We start from the raw sequence: 20,284 nt of genomic DNA on the forward strand, positions 1-20,284 counted from the left end.
GATATCATTGGTACATGAGATTCGTGAACAGTAACTACCCAAACATAGCTGCTGCAATTTGCCTTAAACTCAACCCGACAAACACAGCATCTGCCCCGATCTGTGGCAGAACACTTCCTGCAAATCAAGGGATGGCTACATCACCTGAACCATTCTCCCTTCCCACCAACCCTGTGTCAAGTTCTTTCTTCTCTATAAGAGCAGTCATCTACTCTAGCACGTAATGGAAAAAAGAATGATTAAAAAGAGTACTTTTACAACAGATAATTGGTTCATTGCTTAAAGTGCCCTCCATGCTAACACCTCTCCCAACAAGTTAGGGTCTTCAAATCTGAGGTTCAATGGAAGCACCAACTGCTCTCCTATAGAAAAATAAACGTTATCTAATCTTTTAGGTTACCTTTAATACAACTGACTGACAAAGTTCTTAAAAGTTAATTGAAAAGCAAGCAACCAGCCATTTAGCTGATCAAAAGACCTGTTACTTCAATGCCAATCAAACTGCCAAAATAGGTTTTGTCAGAGTCAATTAATCAGGGCCACACATAAACAAGCTTGGGCAAAGTCAACAGGTTTCCCCTTTCCCAATGCTGTTCAGCATCGGCAAACCACATTTACCAAGACTATGCAGGATGGCCAAAAACTGTGAACACTGGCAAATACAGGAATTTGTAGGCAAGTGCAATCATGCAGGTCCATACACCAATGAAATGTGAGTAATTTTTTAACATTTTAATGAAAAAATGTTAAGGACATGGAGAGAAGCAAAAAAAGGAGCAGTGAATCAGGACCACGAAGTGGTGCAAAGAGAATCACACAGGCAAGAAAGACATGGAGTTCGGGGTGGGGGGGGGGGGGATGAAACGAAGCTCACAAGGGGGAATAGGTGGAACACATGCACACTGAGTGCTTAACTAGAAAGAAAAAAAGCCATAAAAGAGCATTGGAAGGACACACGAACGTCAGCCAGTCAAGAGGATGGTGAAGAAGCTATGCTCGAAATGGAACAGTGGCACAGGAAAGCAACGGATTATGAAGTAAGACATCAAGCGTGACAAAGCCAGTCAGGGGGCGGGCTCTAAGCCCACCATCGGTTCTTGGTAAGCCCACCGCAAAAGGTCTTTCGTAACTACATTTTGTGCTCTGAGAAGAGGAAAAGAAAAATGATAATACAATCATGTTCATATGGGTAGTACTCAAAGTATTTGTCATCCACACAATTATACCTAAATTTAAGACTAAATGCAGCAAAGTATAATTTTCAATTATTCAAAATTCAAAACATTGCAAGACTGATATTTGTCATTCTGTATTGGATACTGCACTTACCACCTACATAACAGTGAAAAAGCAATACAGAGTCCCAGTGGAGATGAAATATGTCTATATTAAAGCCAGACTAAATACAGAGATTACATATGGCTTGGATGCTCAAGATTTGTGCTGATCTGTACCTTCGTATATTGTTTTGACAAAGCTACGTAGAGGTAGCTATTGTCATTTGGTAAGAGAAAAGGGGAAAAAAATAAAAATAAAGACTGCTGCTACTTACGTTCAGGTTTGCTTTCACAGTTAAATCCCCGGCCTCCTCCGTAGCAGGTGCACACCAGCGTGTTCCCCAGGTACGTGCGTTCCCACTGCTGGTTTATCTGGTAGTACTTCCCATTGTCAAAGCAGGCTTCTGAGGAAAAGAAAGAACTCCTAGTCACTATCCGCAGACCTGTCCCACTCATGATCCCCGAGCATATGCACAGGGAAAAAGCAGCCCGCTAGGATGAAACGATTTTTAAAGAAAAATCTTCAAACAGCAAAGGAGAAGCACATTGGGAGACCCAAGATAAGTCATGGTACACTCATTCACCAGCAACCTGGACCAAACTACAGCACCAAGCTCCAGTTACATAAATGTTTACGGTACTTCACGGAGAACCATACGAGATCAGCTGACTGAACAACCAAAAAGTATTTCACTTTAATCCACCAAATAGAAGTTGATATCACTTAAGATCAGGGGTCTCCAACCTATTCTGTAGTGAGAGCTACATCCGATCCGTGCATATCATTATCGTGAGTTAATGAAGGGTGAGCAACTCGTGCATTATTCCCCAAGTCCCCCAGCTTAATGGACCAGTGATAAAGATCCCCAATTGTTGCCTGCAATGCACAATATGAAACCAGAGAGCCTGGTATTACTCCCGGTTTTCCTCTTCCAAAAATTGCGTGCTCCTGACCTCTAGAGTAAGCAGCTAAGACGACTACAATCATATTGAGCTGCGGTGCTGTTCAAAGTTGCCAGCGTGATGAACCATAAACTGCAGCTCACACCTTTCTTTCCACCACTCTACGTTCCGTAACTCAGTAATTGCACCTTGATGGTCATCACGCACAATATGGCAAGACTTCCCACGTAGGCTCACATAATTAAGACAACACCTTTCCAACCACACCATACAAAGATTAACTTTGACCAAAGTAGGCAAGTGCTTTAGCGCAACACATGAGGACTATAAACACTATATAAATGCTGAAATACAATTATTAAAACATGCCTCCTTTTTCTACATTATCACACAACGAGACCTTGAAATGCCAGAGTTCAGGGTGTGCACTGTACAAAATGCTCTGACAGACTATAGATTTGTTTCATGTAATAACCTATTCCACATGAATGGTGCACCTGACTTGCCACTTAGTCATTAATAAGACATGGTCATCAGGGATGGTGTGAGTCCATGTGGGTTTCATGCTCAAATGCCATTACTTCTAAAAATGCTGCTCGACATAGTGATATCATTTGTTCATATGAAATGCTTCTGTATGTAGGACAAATAAACAGGTTACATTTTTATAAGACATTGCATCACTTTTTTGACTTCTGACACTATTTGCTAATCTTTGCTTGTGCAAGTAAGGGGCCACAGACCCAAACTTGGCCCATGCTCCGCTCTCCCGGTTGATTTATTGGCCTTTTTTACAACAGAAAAAGAGGGCCACTGCAAGGGTCAGGTACTTTATTTTAAATGGAATTCATGTAAAGGTGAAGTGTTAGAATTTATATGGTGCCATAAAATTATCACTTCATTTTAAGGGTCTCCCATGAGATCATTAAATTAAAATCATATTTACATGTATGTTTTTTCTTTTCAAATAAAGCACCTCTTGAAGTTCTCCCTGGGCACAAACCGGAGCCAGGAACAAATAGTTTTCTTACCTGTCGGTCTAGTTTTGCAGCTTGAAGATCTTTCTGGATTCACTATGCTGTGCATTATTCCGCGGTCTTGTGGTTGGGTCCGGATTCGTAGTCTTTTCTTTGTTTCTTTTTGTAGCCCAGGTGGGCATCGGCGTCACACCCCCTTGGGTGTATTTCCGGTGACGTCGGCATGCTTCCTGCGGAAGCTCCCACTCTTGGGCGCCATCTTCGGGTTCTTTTTTTCCGTGTTTCTTTCGTTTCCGAAGTAATGGCAATGTTCTATTCAGGTGATATTTTACCGCTTTGTACCTTCAAAGTATTTTCCACTTGTTCTATTTCCACCTCTTCTCTCTCCAGCCTCATCTTTCTGGCGGAGGTGGGTGGGTTCGCTAGTGAATCCAGAAAGATCTTCAAGCTGCAAAACTACACCGACAGGTAAGAAAACTATTCGTTTTGCAGCGTGAATCTTTCTGGATTCACTATGCTGTGCATAGATTTTGTAGCGGTTTCTCATCTCTGTGGCGGTTGGGTGGAAGATGAGCGTTGGGTATTGAATATGTGCTGTAGCACCTTCTGTCCAACTTGAGCTTCCTTGTTCATCTGTATGTCCACACAGTAGTGCTTCGTGAACGTGTGCACCGAAGCCCATGTTGCCGCCAGGCATATGTCTTGTATGGGTGTGTTAGCCAGGAAGGCTATTGTAGCGCCCTTTTTCCTAGTGGAGTGGGCACGTGTCCCCTCTGCTAGCTCTTGTCCTGCACGCTTGTGGCAGAGTTGGATTGTCTGTGCGATCCATCGTGCAATGGTCTTTTTGGTTACTGCTTTTCCCATGTAACTGTTGGCGAATGACACAAAGAACTGTTTTGTTTTCCTGTGTCCCTTCGTCCTTTCGATGTAGTGCATGACTGCCCTTCTGGCGTCCAGGGTGTGCAGAGCTCGCTCTGCGGCAGTTGTTGGTTTTTGGAAAAAACTCGGTATCTGTATAGACTGGTTCATGTGAAATTTAGATACCACCTTCGGCATGAAGTTTGGGTCAGTCCTCATCACAACCCTATCATTGTGTATTTGTATGTAGGGTTCTTGTAGCGTCAGAGCCTGAAGCTCGCTTACTCTGCGTAAGGACGTAATTGCAACCAGGAAAGCTGTTTTCATAGTTAGCATCTTTAAGGACGCCTTGTGGAGCGGTTCAAAGGGCTCTTTCATGAGTTCCGTTAGGACTATGTTCAAGTTCCATGCAGGTGGCGGCACCCGCTTGGGTGGTGCGATCCTTTTCGCACCTTCTAGGAATCTCTTCACCACCTGTGATGTGAAGAAACTCCTGCAAGTTTCTCCCCTTGTGTAGGCGACTATCGCTGCCAAGTGAACTCTCAAGGAGGATGAGCTAAGGTTCTTCTCTAGCAAGTGCGTCAGGTACTTTAGCACTGTGGAGTCCTTCATTTTATTGTGAAGTCTTTGTCTGCACCATATTGTGAACCTTTTCCACTTCGCAACATAGCACTTCCGAGTGCTAGGCCTTCTTGCCTCCCGCAGGACCTTCAGGGTACTTTCTGGCAATCTTAAATGTGCGAACTCTATGTCCTCAGGAGCCACGCTACTAGGCTCACGCTCTCTGGCTCTGGGTGTAGCACCTCTCCGTTCTGCATGGAGAGTAAGTCTTACCTCCTGCTGAATCTGTGGGGTGCACACTGTGTCATCTCCATGATCTGCGAGTACCATGTCTGCCTCGCCCACTGTGGTGCGACCAGTATCAGTGTCATGTTGCTCGCTCTGCACTTGCTCAGTACTCTGTGCATCAGTGGTATCGGGGGAAAGGCGTAGGCAAATGTCCTTGACCAATGTATCCATAGGGCATTCCCTAGTGACCCTTCCTCGGGCTGCCTGGATGCGAAGTTTTGGCATTTTGCATTCTGGCGTGTGGCAAACAGGTCCACCGATGGAGTTCCCCATCTGTCGAATAGGCGCCTTGTCTCCTGAGCATTGAGCTCCCACTCGTGGGATGCCGATGTCTGCCTGCTGAGCCAATCTGCTTGTATGTTGTCCTTCCCTGGCAGGTGTATGGCCAGCAGGTCTATCTTGAGAGGGATGGCCCATCTCCATATCTCCTGCGCGCCCCCCTGCTTGTTGATGTAGAACATCGCAGTGGTATTGTCTGTTTGTATCAACACCTTGTGTTTGTACAGTCTTGGAAGGCTTTCAGTGCAAGGAAGATTGTCTTCAATTGTAAGTAATTGATGTGCTTTGTCGCATCTGTCGGTGTCCACAGTCCCCTCACCTTGAGCTCCTCCATGTGAGCGCCCCATCCCTTCAGGGATGCGTCTGGTGATGGTCACTGTTGGCGTTGGGGGCGTTAGAGGCTTTCCCCTTGCTATGTTCTCCATGGTCCACCATGTCATCTCCTTCTGCACTGCGTGCGTTACAACCACTAGATCCTCCCAACTGCCTGTAGCTTGTGACCATTGCTCCTGTAGCCATTCTTGAATGGGTCTCATGTGGAGTCGTACATTCGGTACCAGGTGGATGCATGATGCCATCATCCCCATGATCTTGCTCGCAGTCCTCACTGTCCGAGCTTGTCCCTTCCGGTAGAGGCAAGTTTCCTTCACCAGCGCCCTCGCCCTCTTCTCACTGGGGAACACCTTGCCCTGTAAGGTGTTGATCTGTGCTCCCAGGAAGATCTTCACTTGTTCTGGCTCCATTGATGATTTCTTCCAATGGATGGAGAACCCCAGGTTTATGAGCGTGCTTGTCACTGTATGTGCGTGCAGCTTGCATTTCTGGTATGAGTTTGCTTTCACCAGCCAGTCGTCCAGGTAAGGGTATACGTGTATTCCTTGCCTTCTTAGGTGCGCTGAGACTGCTGCGAGGCACTTTGTGAAAACTCTTGGTGCTGATTTTAGACCGAAGGCCAGTGTCGTGAACTGGTAGTGGCTTTCTCCGACGGTGAACCTGAGCATGTGTTTGTGCTTTCTGTTTATTGGAATGTGCAGGTATGCGTCTTTGAGGTCTATTGTGACCATGAAATCCCCGATCTGCAATTGTGGGAGCACCTCTTGCAGGGAGGTCATTTTGAATTTTTGCGTTCTTATGAATTTGTTCATGAACCGTAAGTCGAGAATGGGTCTCATTGTTTCGTCTACTTTTGGTACCAGGAAGTACGTTGAGTATACTCCTGTGTTTTTCCTTGAAGGGTACCCATTCTATGGCCTGCTTCTGCAGGAGTTCCTTTGCCTCCTCCTGCAGACACTGCAGCTGCTTGCCTGCTAGTGGCTTTCTTTTTGGTTTTCTGCTTGTTGGCCTCCCCTCCAACTCTATGCAGTATCCGAACTGGATGGATCCATTTGTCTGATGTGATTTCTCTCCACTCTCGGAGGTGGAATCTTAATCTTCCTCCCACTGGTGTCATGTGGTCGTAGGTGTCTAGTTTGTCTTGACCCATCTGTACGTGCTTCCCCCTGGGATCTTTTTTGTGGGCGGGCACACAGAGTTTTTTGAAGTCACTTAGAGGTGGGCTGCTGCCCCCCTCTTCTATTTTGTCCCCGTCCATTTCTCCCTCGAAAGGACTGGCCTCTTTGTTGGTACTGCCAGGACTGCTTCTGATGACCATGCTGAGTCTGCGAGTCTGCCTGGTGCGTTTGCTGGAAAGCCTGGTGTGATGTACCTGGCTGGTTTCCGCCTCTCCCGCCGGGCCTCCGTGACGGGATGCCCCTCTTGTTCCCTCTGAACTGCAATGCTCCCATGGACCTTGCCGTTTCGTTATCTTTCTTCAGTTGGCTGAGCGTTTCATCAACTGTTGTTCCGAAAAGCGTGCTGCCGTTGAACGGTGTGTTCAGGATGCTGTGTTGCACCTCCGGTTTGAAACCGGATATCCTGAGCCAGGCGTGCCTCCTTTCCGTGACGCCCATCATCATGAGCCTGCTGGCGGTGTCTGCCCCATCCAGGGCCATCTTAAGGCAAGAATTTGCCGCGGTCTTTCCCTCTTCAACCAGCTTTTCGGCTTTCTGCCTGGCATCCTGGGGCAAGTCCTTCACCAACTGCCCTAGTCCCTCCATGATTTGGTACATGTGCCTGTTTATCAGGGCGTTGGAATTAGCCATGCGCCAGTGGGTCGCGGCATTCCGTTCGATCCTTCTGCCCACCAGATCCATCCTTTTGCTCTCCTTATCCGGTGGTGGGCCCGAGGTAGTGGGTACGTTAGCCCTCCTCCTTGCTGTGGCCGTGATAATGGAGTCTGCGGAGACCGTGCCCTGAATGTAGGCCGGGTCCTTTGTGGCATGCTTGTACTTCTTCTCAGTTCTGGGAGTTACTGCCTTGCATGTTGCGGGCTCCCTGAAAGCTTCCTTCCCCTGAGCCAAGACGCTCTCGAGCATTGGAAGGAACTGGCTCCTCATTTGTGTTGGGAGCAATGTTTCTAGAAGGAAGTCTGCTTTCTGCTTCTCTTCGTCGAGCTTGAGCTTGAAAGCTGCTGCGGCAGCTTGTATCACCGAGTTGTAGGCCCCGATGTCGTCCGGCGGCGAAGGCCTCGAGGGGTAAGTGTCGACCACCTCCTCCGGGCTGTCGGTGTCGACATCTATGTAATCTACCTCCTGTAGGTCAGAGGGTGTCGAGTCTGCGTCCGTCCTGCTTTCCTCTTCCTCCCCATAGTTGTAACTATCGTAGGGATTCTCGTACTCCTCCTAGTCGTCGATCACCTCGACGTCCTGGTCTTGTTCCTACGACGACTTCGGCGATCTCTTCCTCCTCCTCGACTGCCTCCATCACCGGTGGCTTGGTCTTGTGAGGGATCGTGAAGGCCTTCATCTTTGCATCGAAATCTTTCTTCCGCTGCATGATGTTCTCCATTTCGGCCTCGAGGCGCCTTCTCTTCTCCATCTCTGCCGCGTGTTCCGTGTCGGATGGGTCGGCCGTTCTTTTTGGCGGATGGTTCGTCGCCGTACCTTTCGGCGTCGAAGTTTGACGTCGACGTCGGACCAGGTCTTGGGTCTCTGGTCGTCGTCAGTTTTGGGTCTTTCTCCCTCGGCGTCGATCGATCCTTTTCGGGGACGATTTTCGACGTTTTCTGCTGATCAGCAGCCCTCGGCGCCGGGGACTCCTTCTCGGAGGATCCGCTGGGCCTGGGAGTAGTCGCGGACGCTGCCTTTTTTGGCGTCGGCGTTTTCGGGGTCTTGCCCTCGATTTTTCTAGACTCCGAGTCTCTCGGGTTCTTGGGGGCCGAAGAGTCTCCTACCTTGTCAGAAGTCTTCGTGTAATCGGTCTCTACGACCGTGTAGCCGTCGTCTCGGCGGCAGCGTTGTCTTCTTCCTCGGAGGACATCCCCAGCTCGTAGAGAGACGGAGTCGGGGCCTTCCCCTGCAGGGTGGCGTGCGCTACCCTCTGCCTCTCACACGAAGGGTCTTCGGGGCGAAGGCGGAACAGGCGTTGCAGTCTCCGCTTTCGTGGTCCACCGGTAGGCAAAGGTTGCATACCGGGTGCTGGTCCTTCTGCGCGTACTTGTGGTGGCAGTTACGGCAGGTTGTCCATCATCGAGCGTCCAGGGCCTCTCTGGTCACGTGTTAGTTGACGGTCGTCAATGATTTCGATGAAAAAACGCCTTCTCCTTGCCGGCTTTTCGTCGATGAAGTCCCCTGCAGTCTACAGATGACTTCTCCTCGTCTTTTCTGTATTTTCTTTCTTCTTTCTCCAAAAATGTCTGGAGCCCAAACGGGAACGATCCAGACCCGACCGCGGAAAAAAAGAATCTGAAGATGGCGCCCAAGAGTGGGAGCTTCCGCAGGAAGCATGCCGACGTCACCGGAAATACACCCAAGGGGGTGTGACGCCGACGCCCACCTGGGCTACAAAAAAAACAAAAAACAAAGAAAAGACTACGAATCCGGACCCAACCACAAGACCGCGGAATAATGCACAGCATAGTGAATCCAGAAAGATTCACGCTGCAAAACGTAATTTTACATTTCTCCCATCATTTCATTCCAATATAATGAAAAGGTCCTCGTGCCAGCTCCCCTTACGACAGTTCTTTTCCAGCTTGCACAAAGTACGCTTCTCTCTGTTGCCGGTCTACCTGCTGCAGTCTGTTTGTGCCTCCTCTGCTCCTTTCTTGCCCTGTTCAGCCTTTTAGCCGCCCTCTGTTTTCCCCTTTCTGCTCGCTCATTTTTCTGCCCTTCGTTTTGCATTTTTCTGCTCTGCTCTTCCCCTCGTTTCCTCAAGACCTGGCTTCTTGACTGCGACATTGCAACCCAGTGCCCATATACCCCCCCGGGGTGACAGTGCCATGCTCTACACATGCTGATTATACATGTAAAATTATGTTCCTGGTTCTATTTTGAGGCCAGGAACAATAAATGTGCAAGGTACATTTAAAAATAAGTTGCATGCAAAATGCTGCTTTCATTAAAAAAAAATGTTTTTTTAATTCAATTTGAAACCAAATACTGTTGGCATTTTAAATGCCTCGAATCAAGCCATGTACAGGCATCTTAAAAAAATAAAAAGTTCCTTTTGGCCACAAACCGGATGTTAGTCTGGTTGTGCCCAAGGTGGCAAGCGATGTTTCTCCTGCACTGTGGTATGTAGCCTTCAAGGTTGCCTCACCGTCCACCAAGTTGTGCAGGATCATAACCTCGATGCCTGCATTCTGCTGCCCAGCATTGGGCTCTCAGTGGGCAGGCTATCACCCCAGATAGGCTTAAATAGCTAATGTGAGCAGCTGGTTCGTATGGATGCACAAACGAGGACTGAAAAGGACTAAAGACAAAAACGACTATGATAGGGTACTAAAGTGGAAGTTACTGACATTGTGTTGGCGAGCCATCAGTAGCTCATGAGCGACTGGTTGGAGACCCGGCTTTAGATCATAACGATCTTTCCAATGGGCACAAACTAAAATTTGTTTTTTGGGGGGGGGTTGCTGAAATACATATTACTGTCAGAAGCTGTACATCAGCCAGTATTTGAAGACCAGACTAATTCTTGAAGCCGTTGGACAGCTGCAGAATTGACGGATGCATCACAGCATGCACCAAACCTTACTTTAAACAGTTTACATTATTTCATAAAGGTTGGCCCTTTCCAAAGCCAACATTACTTAGCTATGAAATCCACTGGCGCTTTGAACACAGCACTAATGTTATTCCATAAGTCTTGGATCTCAGTGCATTCTTGTATTGGGAAGGAATGTGCCAACTTGTTCCCTCTGAGGCAGAGGTCATCGGTCATGTACACATTTACAGTAGTGTCAGTTTGTAATCTTTAGCTGAATAGAAGCCTGATCAACAGCAACATCCCAAAGGTAGAGATGTGCCTCCTCCCACTACATATCACCCTAACGGTTGCAAATTCCACCATCTTTTACGTGACCATGTGTCAGGGGAGTTAGTTCGGTATATCAGGGATACCTCCCCTCCGTTTGTTTTTCTACTGATACTTCATAATATGGGGGCGAGGGGGGGGGGGGGGCGGGTGAGTAGATTTTGTAGACTAAACTCCATTTCCAACCAAGCTTGCCCATCTCTGCCCACCAAGCACAGAGGCCAGATTTGTCGGTTTCAAAAGCTAGTCCAGTACTCTACCAACACATACAACTGAAAAGATATGCTGGATTACCCACTGCCAGCAGTTAATCGGGAGGTGCTGTGTTGGCTCGAAAATGTAAAAGCCATTGTATATCTGCCTTCTCTGTTTCTGCAACTAACAGATAATTTTCTTTCTTATGTCGCTATTACATCAAAAATCCCTGGTCAGCTATCTGACACGACAGTGTCGAATTAAATTGTTAGAAGGGACGGCGCTGTCCTTGACCAAATTAACTTCAGAGTTCTATACAACATGAGGTTTTGAATAGAAGTCTGTCCATGTTTGTCAAAATACAAACCATCAACGTCCTGCTCATACTTCGAACACCTTCCACATCCCTTTTGATGTGAACTACCCTGCCAACAACCACAGTGCAGAAAAGTGAAATCTACATTATTGCTGAATCTTTAAACTAGAAAGAAAAGTGAAAAAGTGACACTGAATGAGAATTTTTTTTGTTTTTTTAAACAATACAGGCAAAGATGGTCTGAAAACGCTTCAAATTGTTTGTGGGAGTCAAAGTTTAACAAATTAAAACTGGCCGAAACCAGCTTTAGTTCTTAGCAGCTATCACCTACTGATGCTGCAAAGTCAGGTGTATGCTGCATTGATGGGTTCGGTAGCCAACCTTCATAAATTGAACCTTATTGTGGTGACAGACACACACACATCTCCCTCTAAACCTGCCCTCCTGTGATAAATAAAGGCACCATTTTAGAAACATGGAAAACAAATGAAACATTCTTGCACCGAGCACCTCACTTTAGTGGTGCAACCTCCGATAAACTGGACATCGTTAGCAGGTCTTAAAGTAAAGCAGGAACATGTAATAAAATCTGCCACTAGACTCAAGTTATTTACAACAAGGGGTGGTGAGGGACAGAGTCTCTGAATTAAGCAGAATACTCTCACCCAGTCAAGAGATCAGGGCTAGATCCAACACCGTTTTTTAGCTCATTGCACCATCCCAGTTTCAGAACCTGGCTGTATGCAAATTAGTCTGTTCCTGTCCCAGTGCATGATGGGAACAGGGCAAACCAAACTACAAAAGCATGGTGCAATGAGCAAGGGACTCATGTCTGAGTATACCCTAAGCGTGGAAGGGTATACTCAGATGTGAGTCCCTTGCTCATTGCACCATCAGGATTCAAGCAAGCCGGGCCGAAGACGGCTGAAATGCCAGAAACCGGTCCCCGGAAGCTTGTTTCCTTCCCAGTGTAAGAATTGGTTTTTGTAGTCTGGTCTGCCCTGTTCCCATGATGCACTGGGCCAGGGACAGACTAATTTGCATACAGCCAGGTTCTGAAACTGGGATGGTGCAATGAGCTAAAAAACGGTGTTGGATCTAGCCCTGATCTCTTGACTGGGTGAGAGTATTCTGCTTAATTCAGAGACTCTGTCCATCACCACCCCTTGTTGTAAATACTAGACTCAAGTTGGCATATTTAAGAAAGCAGACATTCTCCGCCACCCCCACCCACCGCCATAAATAAAATAAAAAACTTGGCTGTAAGGTCCGCTTTTGACTGATGTTCACTCATTACTGCAAGAACATGATCAGTGCAGATTGACAGCATTGGAGAAGAGTTTTTTCTTAAAATGGGCAATTTATTTACACAGCTCCAAGTGAGCACGTTTGTGGTTTAAAGCCGTTTCCAAATGAGCACGGTTGTCCCAATACAATGTATTCAGAGAATAGGGCTGAAAAACGAAAGGGTTCCACATGTGAAAGTACATTTAAAGGTGAAATGTTCAAATACAGTGTGAATACTAAATTTAAACAAACACTGGCAAAGCCAATACATTTGGAATTGTACGTCAGCCTTTTGGTATTTATTCTTTGGTCATGATTTTTGCAAAACCTTATTGTTCAGAAAGCTGCTGGGCCTTCAATAAAAAAATTAAAAAAAACATTGCTATGATCAAAAATGTTTTCGGGTGTCAAAAGCATACATTATTGTACTCCCGTGTGTAGATGTGCTCCTTGTGAAAGGGCAGCATGACGCAACTCGTAGTGAGGTGAGCCAATGGCTGAAGTAGGCTAACGCACTGCCCCTTGTTGAATGCTGGAGTGTGTGGAAGCAAAAGGTAAATGACCAAACAGATGAATAGTTACTTGTGGGGGTTTTGAAGCCAGGCTTGCTATACAAATAATTTTAGTAAAAATCAAAAGGACTTGGCTAACACCTAGAAGGAAATAGCACTAGGAGCTTAAAGTTAGAAGGAATGGTCTTTCAAAAGGCTCTGAAAGTTATGGCGAGCAGACGAGTGAAATATTATTAGACAGATAAACAATGACCACTCTAAAAGGAATTTAGAACAGCTCTGGCAGAAGACAGAACTGATAAGGCTGGAATGTGTCTTGTGATGACGTCAAAAGAACCCTACTATCACTTGATGCTTTAAACACGATCACCAAAGTAAATCATGAAGTGAAAAAAAAGCACTGACAGTGAAGGGGAACTACATTGCGTTTATACAGGATTCAAACAGTGGTGGCTGGTGACATTTGAACCTGGTGGGGCGGAAAATGATTTCCGCACTGTAGCTCGCAAGCGCGTCCTACTCGCAGTAACAAGAGGGTGTTTCATCTCTGTTGCCATGGTGATCACAGCAGGCGGGGCATCCCTAGGAACTGGAGCATAATCATTTAACCCCAACGCGCGCGCCCCCCTCCCTGCCGTGGCCACATTATTAATACAACAAAATGCCCACTGGCCTGTCCAGGAATCTTATCCACAAACTCAAGATATCAAACATTAGTGTTTGGGATTGTCTATTTAAATAAAAATGTATTACAACCCAAAGGAATCATTTTTTGCAAACATAGAATAACGAAAGATCGAGAAAAAAACCCAAAGATGTTCTGAAACAATGCCTTTCAGTTTACATGCAGCACTTTGATGCCAGTCATGATTCACTGAGCTATGTTCGAAGGATGGTAACCTATGAAGTTCAAGAAACAGAATGATCTCTGTGGCAAAAGCAGCAACCCACTGAGCTATCTACAAAAAAAATCTGTGATAGGCATGCTACACTTTGTGCTTCGCATCAGGAACATTAACACTCTAAGCTGCTTTAGCAGGAGTCAAAATTATCACTAGACTGATCACAGCTCTCTCCATTAAAGTGCATCAATCACCAGAGTACGCGTGCTGTTATTATTCCCTGAAAAAAGCAGTAAATAAAAACATATTCGCAGGCTGTTCTTATCTCTCCTCAGCCTGTCATTCAAATGGCTCCCCCTCGGCCTTAGCGCACAGAGCGATGCCACCTGGCGCATTCGGATTAAATCTTTTGGGGGCCCCTAGGCAGCAAGGATGAATCAACTGAAGCGGGCAGCACAGTGTGTGGAAGTGGCTGCGGGTGCGGGGTGAGAGTGACCAGACGTCATCAAGCAGGTCAGGATTGGTTAGAGAGCAGCCAAACTCCCCGCCCCATTAGGAGGCTGGGGGCTGTGGCATGAGGCAACCCCCGGTTTCCAAAGGGGGGAGGGCTAGTGCGCATGTTCCCGCCGGGCAGAAAAATGACCTGTCCGAAGCGGACACGCGCACTAGCGCGTCTGCACAGCCCCCCCCCCCTTTACCTGATGGTTTCTGGTCCGGCCCGGTGACCGGCCGGCCAGAAACTAGTCTGAATAATGTTTTATTTTAGGCACACTAGCGGTCCCGGATGGCGGCAGTGCGCATTGGGAGGGCAACGCCCGAACGCCCCAATGGACGCACCGCCGCTGGATTCAGAAGCAACCAGCAATATGTTTCATTGGAGTTGATGGGCAGAGGGAAAGTTGAACTAAGAGGGTCAATCTGGAAATTAGTGTTTTGTGGCATGTAAAAGCAATACTTGCTGGATGTTCTAGAAGAAAAAAAAAAAACTGTTTAAGTTACAAGAAATGCCAGAACGAATAAACTATTGTCACGCCAAAAGATGACAAAAAGCAATCATTTGCCTTGCAATAGGTCTCGCATTTGAGAGTGTTTAAGCGATTGGCGTTTTAAATTAAATTACAATGCCTTTTATTTATGTGTTTTGAAAAGCTGCAAGCAGTACATAAACACGCACTTTGTACTTCCAGTCCTTGCTTACCAGAAGCAAGGCTGGCAGTAAGAGGAGCAGTTCCGGTCAGCCGTGCTTCTTGTAAGCAAGCACTACAAAAGTACAAAGTGCGTGTTTATGCACCACTTGCAGGTTAAACAAAAACACAAAAGGCATTCTCACAATGCGAATAGCAAAGTCTCACAAATGCAATATTGCATTGTAAATGCTGGTTAAGCCATAGGATGGCATGGACCGTGATGCCAAGGTGTGCCTTTCAAAAGCAGGAGGGAGGAGGCAGCTGCAGCCAAAACAGTCCTCGGTCTAGAATGCACAGCAAATTTGTCAAGTTAAGAGCAAGATTTATAGCCCCGTTTACAACAGAGCTATGTAAACCACAAGCACTGGTCTCCAAACAAAAATATAAAAGTAGTGCTCACAGGCTCCAGGAAATACATGCAACAGGGGCAGTCCTTGAAAATGGGCGGAGCTTTTAAAGCCAATATCCTGAATACAGCAGGCCTTGCACAGACAAGCACTGCTTAGGCGAGAACCAACAATGAAGGGTATAAATAGAACTGTTTTATAGGTGGCAGGAAACATACATTGTTTGGGAAGCAGAAAAGCTAACCTTGTTTTTGCTAAGCTAGAGCGTGAAATGACATAGGAGAATAAGTAACAAAGTATGAATGGAACAAGCTACCATGTGTTTAGGAAATCAGCAGACAAGACGTGTACTAGAAATCTGTTTGAGGGCAAGTGGAAGGCAACCCCCACCCCCACAATGGGCATCAATCTCAACACATTCACTCAGTCACCCATAGTTGGGCTGTGATTGTACAGAGAAACCAAAGGTGGTGTGTATCACTGGCCATTTGAAGCTGTACGCCACCCATCGCCTCACCAGGGTTGCGAACAAGATTTAAGTCTGGGCGGTGAACCCCGCTTGCGGAGATATCCGCATTACGCGGGGCTCGCATTTTTTCCCCCCCTCACGTTAGTCAGCATCAAGTTGGCGAGCACGAGAATTCCACCTCTCTGCGAGATTTTTCCTCGATCGTCAGAGTTTGCGAGCACGAAAAATAAACCTCCCGGCAAGATTTCTCAACGCAAACGGTCCGATTTCCCATTGCGAGTGGTCGCGTATGCTCGTGACCGCTTAGTTTGAGAAACTATCCGTTCGCGTTGAGAAAGCTGGCACTCTAGTAAAAATCTACTCTTGCAGCAGAAAGGAAGCAGCGCCCGCGTGCGCTGTGCATGGTGTCATTTGTGATGATTGCACAGTGCAGACAAGCATCTGAGACTGAATATCACTGCGAACAGCATTTATCCAACACACTCCGCCGCTTGCAGAGCTCTGCGTAGTGCGGTGTAGTTTTTTTTCTCACTTTGCGTCGTTCCGCATAGCAGAACTCCGCCCAGGCACAAGATTAAACTTCTGCACAAGGTCCTACTGTCTTAACCTTTCAGTCCATGGATAACTATGAAAGGCTGTTGTACTGAAGGACTCCAGTGGAGAGGGAGGAAATCACAGTCAGCAGATGAGCTGTTCCAGGACACAGACTATGAACAACAAACATACTCCTCGCTACCAACTACTACATTCTTAGGACCAGAGCCTATTGACTCAAATCAGAGATCTGCCTGGGTAAAAAACAAAACAAAAAACTATTGTCTGGATTAGGCAGCTTTCCAACCCACTTCACTGAGGCAGATTCCAATGGGGCCCAAAGCTGGTTCTTAGGTGGTGACCAACAAGTGGTCCAATGTTATGAGGATTGAGATTTAGGGAGCTCTCCAGTCTTCGCATTTAAACGCAGTAGGTCCCCTTGTGTTTTGAACTGGCTCTAAAGCTGCACATATTTCCTTGCATTTTTTAACCATTAGAGCTGGAGGCTTAAGATCTATTTTTGGTATTAAAAGCCATTTATTTTCAATGAGTGTATAATGTTTATGCAGCTCAGACTTCACATCTCAGTCTAGCTTGTCCATGATCAAAGTACCACAAGATATAGGCTTTTTCTACTTCAGGCCCCATGCCCAGCCTCCTCAGTGTTACAAAAGGCACAGAGTTGCATATTTAATGACTAAAGCTTTTTTTCTCCCTATCTTCGCATATCTAGTTAAGTAATTGAGAGTTGAAGCTTCTCTTTGCGGTTCTTCAAAATAAGCCATGCCCTAAATTTGGTTGTCCTAATTACTCCAGAGTACACTGTGGTTTAACCACTGAACATGGAGGTGTGGAGGTCACAGCTCCTGTTGTGAAGCAAAAGATAAAAAAGTAGTTTAGACCTACAGCAGAGAACAGCCATGAATTTAGAGTAAAAAAAAAAAAATATGATCAATACCAAGGCAGAACACCAACGAACCAAGTGACTGTTAGACATGAATGTGGTCTTAAGAGCAAATAACCCACATTGAAGTCAATGAAATGATGGGGGAGGAACAGGATGTTTTCACTTTTCTGCCATTTTTAGGCCAGCCTTGACAGTACAGCAGCGCTCAAGACCTTTGATTCTACTTTTTAGGTCTCGCCTGGCGACACCGTGCGAAAGCACTGTCGCGAGCGAGACCTATTGTCAGCGACTTGCCTCGGAAGTGGGACAGAGCGGGGCACGCGCAGGGCGATTGAAGTCTGTGGACGCGCCCGTGAACACGTGTGAAGTGCACATCTCCCTTCCGTCATCACAAGCTTCATGGTTATTTTCACTTTCTTTTTCTAATGCGCACCCGCGCTCCAAGCGTGGCACGCTCAGTCTTGTTGTATTCAGCCAGGGCCCTGCGTGTGATCCGGTAAGTGCTGGGTGGGTCACAGGTTGGATTCCGCTGGCTGCTCACCACTTCACTAGACAGCGAGCTCGCCCTCCGCTGCTGCAGTGTCCTGTGCTCTAATCCGGCTCCCCGACCGCAGCCTCATTCACGCCGCTGCCCTCCCACTGAGCAATCCGTGGGAAATGCTACTCCCTCAACGCTGTTGTATGCTGCTGCCTGCCCACTCCCCACGCCACGCCACTGCCGGCTCCCTGGCCACACACCGAGCAAGGTGTCTCTGATCACGGCCGCTCCTCTGGGCTCTCAGCCCAGTTGTGTGCATGCCTGCTTCCTGTCAGCCCCTCCTTCTCGCCACTTTCTCCGGGCTCTCAGCCACGTTATGTACGTCACGTGCCTACTGCCTGCCTGTCCCTCCTTCTCAACGCTTTCACCGTGCTCTCAGCACCAGTTTGAGCGTGTCTGCTTGGACCTCCTTCTCACTGCTTCACCGGGCTCTCAGCCCTGTAGTACTTACCTGCCTGTCCCTACTTATTGCCTTTCATGCACTCGCAACCCCGCTTTATGCATGCCTGCCCATCCCTCACCGCTTTTCCCAGGCTCTTAGACTGGATACCTGCCTGTCCCTCCTAACTGCTGGTTCTCTGCTCTCAGCCCCGGTTTGTGTGTCTGCTGTCTGTCCCATCTTTATCACCGCTTTCTCCAGACTTTTTCCAGATTTGTGCGTGCCTGCTCCTGGACCTTCCTTCCTTCCTTCTCAGTGCTGCCCTGTACTCTGCCATCCAGGATGTTTCTACTCCTACCGTTTCCTTCAGTAGGAAACCTGATTTCATGCACATGCAACCAAGAAAAAAAAGAACTTTACCAAAGTCATAGGGACGCCACCCTCCGGCAGTTCTCTATCAAAGGCAATGTGCATAAAACTGCACATGAAAAATATAGAATGTAGCAAAATAAGAAACATGACTATAATTAGGACCACATAATTTTTACTCAGAAGGTGCTGAACTTTGTGGTGCCCGATACAAAGGCTGTGTGATCTTGATTACCTCTCATGCATCGTTAACCCATCAACAAACTCCCTGGCTTTTAAGCTCACTGTACTTTTTCCATCACCTTCTTTTCCTGCCTTCTTTTTTGCTCTTATTCTGGGTCAAAGTATGATGAAGACAAGCTTTTGCAATGCAATAGGTCTCGCATTTGCGAGAGTTTAAGCTATTGGCATTGTAAATGACAAGGCCTTTAATTTATGTTTTTAAAACAAACACGTAAATAAAAGGCATTGCCATGTACAATGCCAATAGCTCAAACTCACAACTGCGAGACCTATTGCATTGCAAATGCTGGTTTAAATATCCATGGAGTGGCTTTTAGTTCCATCCAAAGGCATATTGGTGCCATTCCACCAACTATGGAGTGCCTGTATGGCAGGGCATGCCATTTACAATCCAAGAGAAAACTGGATTATACATTACATTATTTAGCTCAGAGTAAGCAAAGGTTGAAAGTATTTTTCCCACTGGTACAGTTATTTAAAAAAAAAAAAAAAAAAAAAAGAAATTCCATGGATTTTTGGCTTGGTCAGTGTTTGTTACACAAGAAACCAGCCTCTGCAAACATTGTGCCTCATTAGGGTCAGTTTAACACTAATACAGGAACCAGCAACTTAAAGGTGATAAGATATTGCAATGGGCATGCCACTATGATGAAAGTGCACATGGCAGCATTTAGTAATGAGATTTAAAAGAGCAAAAAACTAAATTGTTAAAATCTGCAAATTTTGCCAAAGAAGAATTCCATAGCAAATCTTTCATGAAGGAAACAGCAATCACAGACTCCCATAATTGCAGGGAGCATAGTTTTGTCTTCTGGTCAATCATGCAACTTCAAACGATGCTAGTTATTACAGAAGAGTAAAGAGTAAGCCAGTCCCAACTAGGAATCCAACTTGAGCACCCCACGTTCATACAGAATCACTGCCATGTGCATTAACCAATGCAAGAGAATCATCTCAGTCGGTTGCTCCATTCACAAGAGTGGTGAGGGACGGTAGTAACTGATCCGGAGCGAAGAACCATCCAGCTATTGGAACAAGGTACTGCAGAAAGCAATTAAGAAAATAGAAATACATGCTATTCAAATAGACCACAAGTCTCCAGGGACCAGCAAAGGTTGTCCATCTATAGTGTGGCCTAGAAAGGTATTCAAAGCAAGGCAGTGAGGTTTAAATGTTTGCTCAGACAACCTTGGAGCACAAATACTGCTAACTCTCACGGAGGAGGCTGAAGATCAGATGAAACTTTTGCAGTTAGTTTAAACATTAATTTGACCATGCTCTTCAAACAGGTAAGGTTCTGTGACCGTTAGTTTATCGTACACTTTGTAGACAATGTGCAAATTTCAACATTCACAGAAAGAACACTCATCATAGTGGTGTATGGTAAACTGGCAGCATATTGCCACCAAACTTCAATTTTGATTTAATATGGAGGTTTTGGAAATTCAGTGGAGTAGCCCAATACCAGAGGGGGTAGTCCTAAAGGGATTCCACTCACAGTGATCGTATAGACTGCAAGTGTTTATGCATTTGCAGGCCACTCTGTTCAGGTAAGCATTTGCAGAACCTTCAAAGGTCTGTCTGTGGGTGGTATGGAAAGAGTTGGAAAAATGCATATTTCAAGGTACTGGAAGGGGGTTGGCACCATAGTCTCAGTGGCA

At 46.4% G+C, this 20,284-nt stretch overlaps 1 protein-coding gene across 6 annotated transcripts in view; it reads right to left on the reverse strand.

Moving 5' to 3' along the window:
- The window catches only part of FN1 (fibronectin 1), a 150,554-nt gene that overhangs the window by 116,241 nt on the left and 14,029 nt on the right, over positions 1-20,284 (reverse strand). For all 6 annotated transcript variants that reach the window (XM_078681304.1, XM_078681302.1, XM_078681301.1 and 3 more), the window contains exon 2: positions 1,553-1,681. In XM_078681304.1, the coding sequence (XP_078537430.1) occupies positions 1,553-1,681 (129 nt within the window). The remainder of the gene's footprint in view (positions 1-1,552; positions 1,682-20,284) is intronic.

Source organism: Lissotriton helveticus, chromosome 3_1 (assembly GCF_964261635.1).
Source record: "Lissotriton helveticus chromosome 3_1, aLisHel1.1, whole genome shotgun sequence".
NCBI classification, from domain to species: Eukaryota; Metazoa; Chordata; class Amphibia; order Caudata; family Salamandridae; genus Lissotriton; species Lissotriton helveticus.